The sequence below is a fragment of the Protobothrops mucrosquamatus genome, unplaced genomic scaffold (genome assembly GCF_001527695.2).
Source record: "Protobothrops mucrosquamatus isolate PMUCROS unplaced genomic scaffold, P.Mucros_1.0 scaffold3455, whole genome shotgun sequence".
In the NCBI taxonomy this organism is placed as follows: domain Eukaryota; kingdom Metazoa; phylum Chordata; class Lepidosauria; order Squamata; family Viperidae; genus Protobothrops; species Protobothrops mucrosquamatus.
Genome location: NW_015389433.1, coordinates 115,899 through 125,120, shown reverse-complemented (window position 1 = coordinate 125,120; position 9,222 = coordinate 115,899). Strand labels below are relative to the sequence as shown.

The 9,222-nt window shown below is 38.0% G+C and overlaps 1 protein-coding gene across 1 annotated transcript in view; it reads left to right on the top strand.

Moving 5' to 3' along the window:
* The window catches only part of LOC107297676 (transmembrane protein 62-like), a gene marked incomplete in the record, with an annotated part of 20,310 nt that overhangs the window by 9,656 nt on the left and 1,432 nt on the right, over window positions 1–9,222 (top strand). Inside the window, 5 exon segments of the mRNA XM_029286368.1 lie at window positions 1–150; window positions 1,651–1,764; window positions 3,725–3,809; window positions 5,593–5,697; window positions 7,081–7,199. Coding sequence (XP_029142201.1) covers window positions 1–150; window positions 1,651–1,764; window positions 3,725–3,809; window positions 5,593–5,697; window positions 7,081–7,199 — 573 coding nt within the window.

The following is a 9,222-nucleotide window of genomic DNA, read 5'->3' as shown; positions in this document are numbered from 1 at the left end:
TTCTCTCCTTCTCCTATCAAGTTTGTCAAGATCATGATTGATGACATTTATCTTGGAGATGCTATTCAGGTGTCTGGACCTCTCTATGTCTTGAAATGGTCCCCCCAAAATTACAGTCAAGGATTTCATCAGATAGCTGTGACTGTCGAGGTGAGTTCTCTGCTACTGTTCATCATTCTATCATATATTTACTGAAAAACGCATTTGGCAGAATCTCTGCTTATCCATGATTATTCAGTAGGTAATCTTGGGGATATTACTGCCTCCCAGCCTCTCTAAGCAGGAGCAGTACGCATAGCATAAGGATAGGTATGTTTCAACAACATGGTATCTGTAGACACCGATGTATCCACAGGTGCCTCTAAACACCCATCAGGCTCCATAGTCAACTTCATTTTTTAAAAATTATTTTAATATGAAAAATGAAAAGGGAATCTAGCATGCTGCAGAGCACTCACCTCAAGTATAATACTTCATTTCCAAAATAAAAACTTCCCCAATATATTGCAGAGTTTTCTCAGAGGTCTGGCTATTGCACAAAAGGAGGAGGAAGGAGGAGGAGGGGAGAGGAGAAGGAGATTCATGTAGGAAGATGACGGTAGCCTCTCACTAGCAATAGCACTTAGACTTATATAGCACTTCATAGTGCTTTACAGCCACTCTGAGCCGTTTACAGAGTCAGCATATTGCCCCCAACAATCTGGATCCTCCTTTTACCGACCTCGGAAGGATGGATGCCCGAGTTAACCTTGAGCCAGTCAGGATCGAACGCCAGGCAGTGGGCAGAGTTAGCCAACAATAACTGCATTCTAACCACAGTGCCACCACGGCTGCTTCTGGTAAATGGATATTTACTGACTGGGCAAGCCCACCTTAGCAGGCATTTTATAACAATACCTTCAATGTGCTTTCAAATGATTCTACTACCCAAAACAGTTGGGGAACCTGCCGTTCTGGAAAAGAATGAGGAAGAAAATCTAAACGACTGGCTTTGTCTCAATTACTTGGCAGCACAGTTAAACAGTGAAACAAAGAATGGGTCAGCCATTCAACGATATGACCAAAATTAAATGGTGTACAGTAAGGACTGCTAGAAAGTATTTAAGTAGCAAATAATGAAGAACCTTAAATATGCAAGTCTGCCGTTAGAATATACCATAGTTGTTAAACTGGACATTTTATTCATAGTTATTAGTTGCTTTCCTATTATACCACATTGCATCATAGAACAGAAGTGCCCAAATTGAATGGAGGCATGTAGAAATTTGGGGGTGGTGTCAATAGGGAATTAAAAAAATAATAATAGTGCAGACAATCCAGTCGCTTTCAAAGGAAGTAAGGTAGGCAGGTTATTGGAAGAGAGGGAGGTGCTGAAAGGATTGGCAGGTGTGTCATAGGAACATCAGGGACTGTATGAGCTTATGGGAATAAGAGAAGGCACTGCTAGAATTGGAGCTCAGTGGGTTAATGGTTTGATTAACAGCAGATCTATAGGAGGATGAGGACTGGAAACCTGATTTGCGCAACAGGGCAGATTGATTTAACAGAAATCTTCCCTTTGGGTGGGGAGCTGGGGGAGGAGCTAAAAAAATAAAAAAATGAACATAATACTGAAAAGTTTAGTAATCCTTGTTTTGGTCCTGTTTTTAGGATGCCAGTGGTAGAAGTGGCACTCAGCTTCATACATTTGCTATGCAGGAAAATCTTTCTCTTAAATTTGGTCTTTTGGCATCTTGGCTTCTTCTTAGTGATCATTATATATGGGTAAGCTTTCAGATAAGGAGATGAACAATAGACGGATGGATGGATATATGGATATACAGGTAGTCATCGCCTTACAACCATTTGTTTGCTGACTTTCGAAAGCTACCACAGCATTGACAAAAGTGACTAACAGCTGGTCCTCACCCTCACCCTTGTTGAAGCATCCCATGGTCATGTGATCAAAATCCAGGCACTTGGCAACCTGCATGCGCTTATGTTGGTTGCAGCCTTCTGGAGTCACGTGATTTTTGCATGACTCACTTAACGATGACAGTGATTTGCTTAATAACTGTGACAAAACAGGTCATGAAATCGGGCACAACTCAACCATCTTGCTTAGCAATAGAAATTCGAGTCCTAATGGTCGCCTTAAGTCGAGGACTACCTTATACAGACATTATTAATGAACTTTCGAGTTGTGAATTTTTGCTGATACAAACTGATCTGTCTGTACCCGGAAGTCGGGAAAAGATGGGCAGGTTTGCTTGTATTGGCAAAATATATATATGGTGTGCTGGAAACAAGCTTCCTCTCATCTTCTCCTACCCTGGGACCCTCTAGGGTGGAGTTGTGGTCAGGCACAGTGCAGATCTCACCCCACATAAGTAGCGGCATTGCAGCAAAACCTGATGGATCCAGTGAATCCTGAGCGGCAGTGGGAGAAAGTGGGAAAGGAAGTTGGGAGAAGACAGGTGTAATGGGGTTTATTTATTTGTCAAATTTATTGGCCTCCCATCTTACCTCAAGGTAACTCTGGGAGGCTTACAATCATAAAAGATACAAAATACATAAATTAAAAATATAAGTAAGTTAGTACAAAAAGTCAAATACTACAGTGCAGTTAAAAGATGAGGGCGGGAGTAGGATGGGAGAGGAGTAGGATCTGTTGTTAATTGATCAGTCACCTCCACTGTGCTGATGCCCCATTGGAGCCCCAAGCTAACTGGCAGAGCCACGTCTTTAGGCTCTTAGGAAAAGTCACATTGAGGGGCAAGATGTTCCAGAGGACAGGTGCAACGGCAGAGAAGGCCCTTTTCCGGGTCCCCACCAGCTGGAATACTTGGGCCGACGGGGCCTGTAGCATGGCTCCTCTGCCAGCACAGGTGGGGTGGGCCCATTCCAGTGGGCTGAGATTCCTCAAGTAGCCTGGACCCATTCCATGAAGGGCTTTAAAAGTGATCACCAACACCTTGAATTGCACCCGGAACCAGACAGGCATGCATGGAAACCGTTCTTTATTACTTATTGTATAAAAACTTACTTATTGTACACCATCCAGAGTCACCTTATTTAAGATGGGCAGCCATATAAATCTATACATTTAATAAATAAATGATAGATAGATGATGGATGGATGGATGGATGGATGATTATTACCACTCGTAGAAAATATGGTGGCTTGTGCTGTGATGGTTGTATCCTTGTATATTTGGGTGATCCTATTACTTTTGGAGCTGCACTAGCTGCTGATTGGCTTCTGTATGCAACCCAAGGTGTTGGTTGTGACTTGTAAAGCCCTGCGTTGCTCTGCAACAAGTTATCAAAAAGCCTGCCTTCTATGGGATCATCAGTGGTCTCTGAGTTTCATTGTTTATTTGCAGAGATTTCATTACCCAGCTAGGTAACACCATCGATGCAAGTGAGTATGGGGTTTGCTCTCGGTTTAGATTCAGTGGTCTGCCCTGCCATTTTTGGCAGTGGTTTTCTTGGTAGTTTCTTGATTAGGGTATTGTTTTCTATTTATAGTATCTGGGTGTTGGCAGCTGGAGAGGTTGTACTCTGGTCTTTTTGTTTCCTTCCTAACTTTTTTATTGTCTCTAGGAAATTCTTTGTGGTACAGGAGAGAAGTAGCTTCTGTTCACATATTTCTTAATAATTGAGAAAGTTAGTTAATAGTAGCTGACGTTTTTATTTTTCATTTTCAAAATATATCATACTGCTTTTGACTTTTTTTTTTCAGGTACGCATACTCTTTGTGTTAATAGTTATATTTCAAGTTGTTTTGCTGATTATTTTCCGGTTTCGAGAAAAACCTAAATTTAAAGGTAAGAACAATTATGCTGATACTTTTTCCTTTCATCCCCTCCCCATTTAATTTTTTTCTTTCAGAATTAATGGAATGTTGAAAGGAAATTATGGGAAAGGGTCTCAGTTCTCTCCTTATTGTCCAGAATAAGTCTCTGAAGACTGAACATAAAGTTGCTATCATTGGAAAAACCAACAAAAGAAAGATTTAGCTCAATAACAGGCCAGATTCAATTGGCGGCTGCAGAGAAAAATATTACAGAAAAAAAATTCACAGTGCCTCCTACTGAGAGAGATAGTTGGGCAGTGACTGAGATTATTGCAGTTTAAGTCTTGTCTGTCCCCCCCCCCCAGCTCCCCTGGTCATTTGTCTCAGAGTGGAGAGTATGCAGCCTGCCCTACACACAGGGCAACATGCACACACACATAGAAGAAGTCCTGGCAGAGAGCAGAACATACTACTTTGTTACATAGAAAAAAAACATAGACCCTTCTGTATTTGGCCACTGCTGATAAAGAATTCTGGAAGCCATGCCCAGTGTACTTATCCTACTATGTTTTTATATATGAATGGAATGCTTTAAACAACATTCCAAGTGAATTTCTATTTGAAACTCTCATGTGGTCTTAGCTATCATTGAGGATCTTTTAATTTGCCTAGAGCCGATTATAATATCAGTTATTAGATTATCTTTATTGTAAGTTTTTTACTGTGGGCACATTGGTACACGTTAAAAATGAAATTTTGTTGCTTGCCCTCAAAAGTGTACACAAACATAACACACATTTGAACATGGTATATACAACATATCTATAAACCTACATCCTTACATATAAATAACGTATAAATATTAATCATCTTGAATACATAGTGGAAAGAGGAAGCTTTAGAGTTCACAAGGTTAATACTGTATGGAACAAAACTGACTGAATCTGGATGTTCTGCTTCGGATGTTGGCAGTAACATTGGTGTACACAGTTGAAATGAAACTGTTTTTTTTTTTAATTGTCCCATGCCTATGTCAGTCCCCACATTGCCCCAAATATGAAAATTGATATTGATTATCAGCTGTACTCAGCTAGCCTCCTTTGTACTTCCAGTATTTTGCTTTTGCAAAATTTGGGCAACATGATGGTGGGACAAACATCAGCAGGTCAGTTGTGATTATTTCATAGCAACAATATTCTCTCATACGGTCAGGTTTTCTAACAAGAATATTTTTAGAAATATTCTAAAAATTTGAGTTGGGCTAGCTTTTAATCACATAAAGTAGCTAATAGATTCCAGTATCAGAATAAAAGTTCATTTTTAAACATTAGGATTTCTCTTATTTTTGTTTGTGATAGGTTTTTGATAGTCACATATACATATTTAAAAACCTAAGGGGTGGTTGGGTGGGTTGTATTGTACATCTTGAATTGATTTGGACAAATATATTTAGGACATTTTATTTTATTATTGTAGTTTGTTAGATGTCTCTATACCTTTCCTGTAGGAGTTCAAAGCAATGTATGCTGCACTCCTATAATTTTTCTGCACAACAATAACCTTTCAGGTTAACTAAATTGAGAGTGATTGCTCCAAAAATCACTTGAATAAATTTTGTGGCTAAGAGTGGACTTGAACCAGGTTGTCTCCAGTTCTAGTCCAATACTGTGCCTTCTCTAGAACAAGTGGAAGACTGGTTCTAATCCAGCTTCTCAGTAGCTGTTGATGATGTATCACTTTCTAAAAATGTGACCTGGTATGTTTTCAGCAGTAGCGAGCAATAATTTTGACCTGAGATTATATTCCTGTTTCAGAACCTCCAGGGGTGGCAGTACGAGCCTCTTTTTCTCTTCATGTCCTCAGCAAAACAGATTTATTTTTCTACTCGTTTTTGGTGCTAAATCTATATACCATTCTAGGTAAGTGCGAAGAATGAGGAAAAGTATTTTACTAATTTCTAAAGACTTTATGTCAAAACTTTTTAATAGGGTTCTAAATGAAAAAATAATGAATTCTTACAATGTAACAATGGCACTTTTTTCGGTGCCATTGTAACCTCGAACTGTCACAAAAAGAACCATTGTAAGTTGAGGACTACCTGTAGAGTATGTATAATTGTTTTCCTGACTGCGGGATAGAAATAGTTTGCTCTTGCCCTTTTCCAGGATAGTTTTTCAGCTTCTCAGTCTAGCATATAGTCCTGTAATTTTCTGAAAACCCTCCATTCAAGAACTAACCAGACTTGCTCTATATGTTTAGCTGATACATATGAGATGATTTCTTAGGCATTTACGTACCAAGAAGAAGAAAAAATTGGTGAGCTTTGTATGCAGTGGCTCACCAAGAACGATTCCTGGGCATTATTGAGAAGCATACAGAGGTAGTCCTATATTTATGACTATTAATTTAATGACCATCTGAAAATACGACAATGCTAAAAAGTGATTTATGACTGGTCCTCCCACGTACAATCATTGCAGCTTCCCTGCAGTGGCTTGATTTATTTAATGACTATAGTGATCTGCTTAACTGCCATATCAACAAATTCATAAAATTGCACAGAACTCACTTAACAACCATATTGCTTAGTGACAGAATTTCTGGTTACAATTGTAGTCATAAATTGAGGATGACCTCTAGTCAGGCCTCCAATTGATTAAAAAAAGCAGCATCCCTGCTCAAAACTAAGATGTTTCTGATAATTTTGCTCAAGTGTTCACTCTCTATATTTTCCAATATTACTGTTTGCTGCTTATGATGCAGCTTGTAATGCATCTTTTTGATTGATTTGGCCACTGAGTCCATGACAGAAGTGATGGCCAAACCCACATTTCTCAATCACATCTACTTATTGGAACATAGCATCATTTTAACAAAATGCCTATTTTGAGAGTAAAAGTTATATTTTAAAGTATTTGTACTTTGATTTCTTTTATGAAAGGCAAAGAATAAGATATAAAAAAATTAGAATCCTTTGTTTAATTTAAAAAATCTTAAGTCACTAAATTCACACATTACAATAATCCATAATGTGGTTTGTTTGATTCTGATTTAACCTGTTGAACAAACCATTCCCATTGGGGTTTAAAAACCATAGTTTATGGTATTGTGACCAAGGCATCTTTTGATATGTGAATTAATTAACTGAATAAATTATACTGATCAAATGGTATTATTTACAGGAGTTTGTTACATACGTGGATTTTTTTGCCCTACTGTTTATTAGCAAGGATTTGAAACTGGAAAAATATTTATTTAATGCTGTGGATGTGCTTAATATAATACCATTTTCCCCCTATCAGGACCCTGGTTTGTTGGTGAGCTTATAGAGGGCCATGTGGGCATCTGCTTTTCCTTTGGATTAATTGTTAATGGCCATTTCTTTGAAGGCAGCTCAACCTTCCTTGTTGGAATTTTACAGGTAAGACTCTTAATATAGTTTTTGATAATGATGTTCTATCTGACCCTTTTTCAAATAATTAAATATGTTATAAGGTTAAAAAAAATATGAGACAGCATTGCTTGTTAATATAACTATAATAAGCTTCCAGGGGTACATTTAGTAAACTATTCAGAACAAATTTAAATGTCCATGTAATTGTTAATTCCATAGCATAATGTTGAAAGTAGGTATGTATTTGTTTATGTCTCCCTTCCTCTCCTACCTTTTGACAATAAGATTCCCATGGCACTTATTTATTATAACAATTTATTTATTTACAAAAAAATCGCACAAAAACCATAGTGACAAACAAAAGAACTGAGACCTATATTACAAATAATTGTAGCGTGACTGAAATAAGCCAAGTAGTTTGACAATTCACTAATAGTTAAAAAGAGGGAGCCAATAAGCCTACCAAGGAAGCCACTGCAGTAAGCCTTGCTACATCTGTCAGACCCTTTCCTGTGTCCCTGCTAACCCACTTGTGAATGCAAATGACAGTCCTGTTTTAGTAAAAGGCAGGGCAAGTGTAAGCCAAGTGTACTACAGAGGAGGGGAAAGACAGCTTTGTCATGGGGGCAGGATAAATGGGAAATGGCAACCATTTGGGGCCCCACACCTCTCCAGGCTGTGCTTCTTGTAATCCTGAAAAAAGAAACATTCTTTCAAATAATTTCGCCCCAGTCCTCATAGGATTTTATAGATAATCTCCTGCATTTCAAGACCTATCCACAGATCAATCACTGAAGGTCATGTAAGACAATAAATAATGTGAAACGGGCCTGATTGTTGCAGCTTTACACAAGATGAAATTTTGAATATTTGTCAGAGCAGTTCCACAGAGAGCACTTTATGGACATCTACCTGAATAGGTAGATTTGCTTGAGGCCTGATCTGCTTTTTCCATTATCTCATTAATATGTAGATCTGTTGATGCTCAGAAGTTCTATTTTGAAACTGTATTTCTATATATTAAGCCACCTTTCTGTATTTTCCCACTGGAGAAACCTTTTGTAATTGTAGTTTTTACTTGACTTGAAGACAGCCATAACCTCATTGCTTCAATTGTTTAAAAGTTAATTGTAGAGAAATCCTTGATGTTCTCTGGCCTTGGTTGTTTTCTTGCAGACATTTTATTATTCAAACAAACATCATAACAAGATGTTACCTAGTTTGGATAATGAAACGTCTGCAAGAAAACAACCAAGCTCAGACAGCACCAAGGACCCCTCATTTCAACCCCAAGTTACAAATATTCTCCTTTATTAGTAGATCATTTTGTTTACAAACTCGTTAACTTTAAGATGTCAGGACTTCAACTCCCAGAATTCAAGTGCGCAGCCTCACATCTTAAAGTAGCCAAGTTTGAAAAACACTGATGTAGACTAGTTTGTCTTGGGCCCATAGCACCCTCTATATGTTTGTAGTGATCAACAGAACTTCCTGCTGAGAAATATGAATTAGTTTCTCTTTCACAAGCATTTTTCTTTAATTCCCCATTTGACAATAAATTTATCAATTCTTTTTTAATATGTGATCAATGATTTTCAGAGTGCTTTAATTCCACAACTGTTCTCCCACTCAAGTGGGTAACATATATTGTTTCTTAATATGTGAGGGTGTAATTTTTAAAATGTTGATGCTTTTCAGCTTATTGTAAGATTCTGAGGTTCATAGTGTACAAAACTGAAAGATAAAATTTAGGTAGGGCAATGTTTTAAGTGTTCCAGGAAGAAAGTGGCTATTTTGAATTTTCATATGGACAGGAACAATTTCTAACTGTTGTCACATTTGCTAGTTTTCTTAGTTACCAGCTTAGTTACGAACTTAGTTATTATAGCTGGATGAAACCTAGCTATAAGAGGCTGAGATCTTGTCAGCCATGCAAGAAAGACCAGACAGGGAACATGGCCAGATGAGTTAATTCTACTTTATTTTAAAGTTACAGCCTGTCGTTCCTACATACTGTTATGACCCGGGGCGGGGCATGTAAGCAACACCG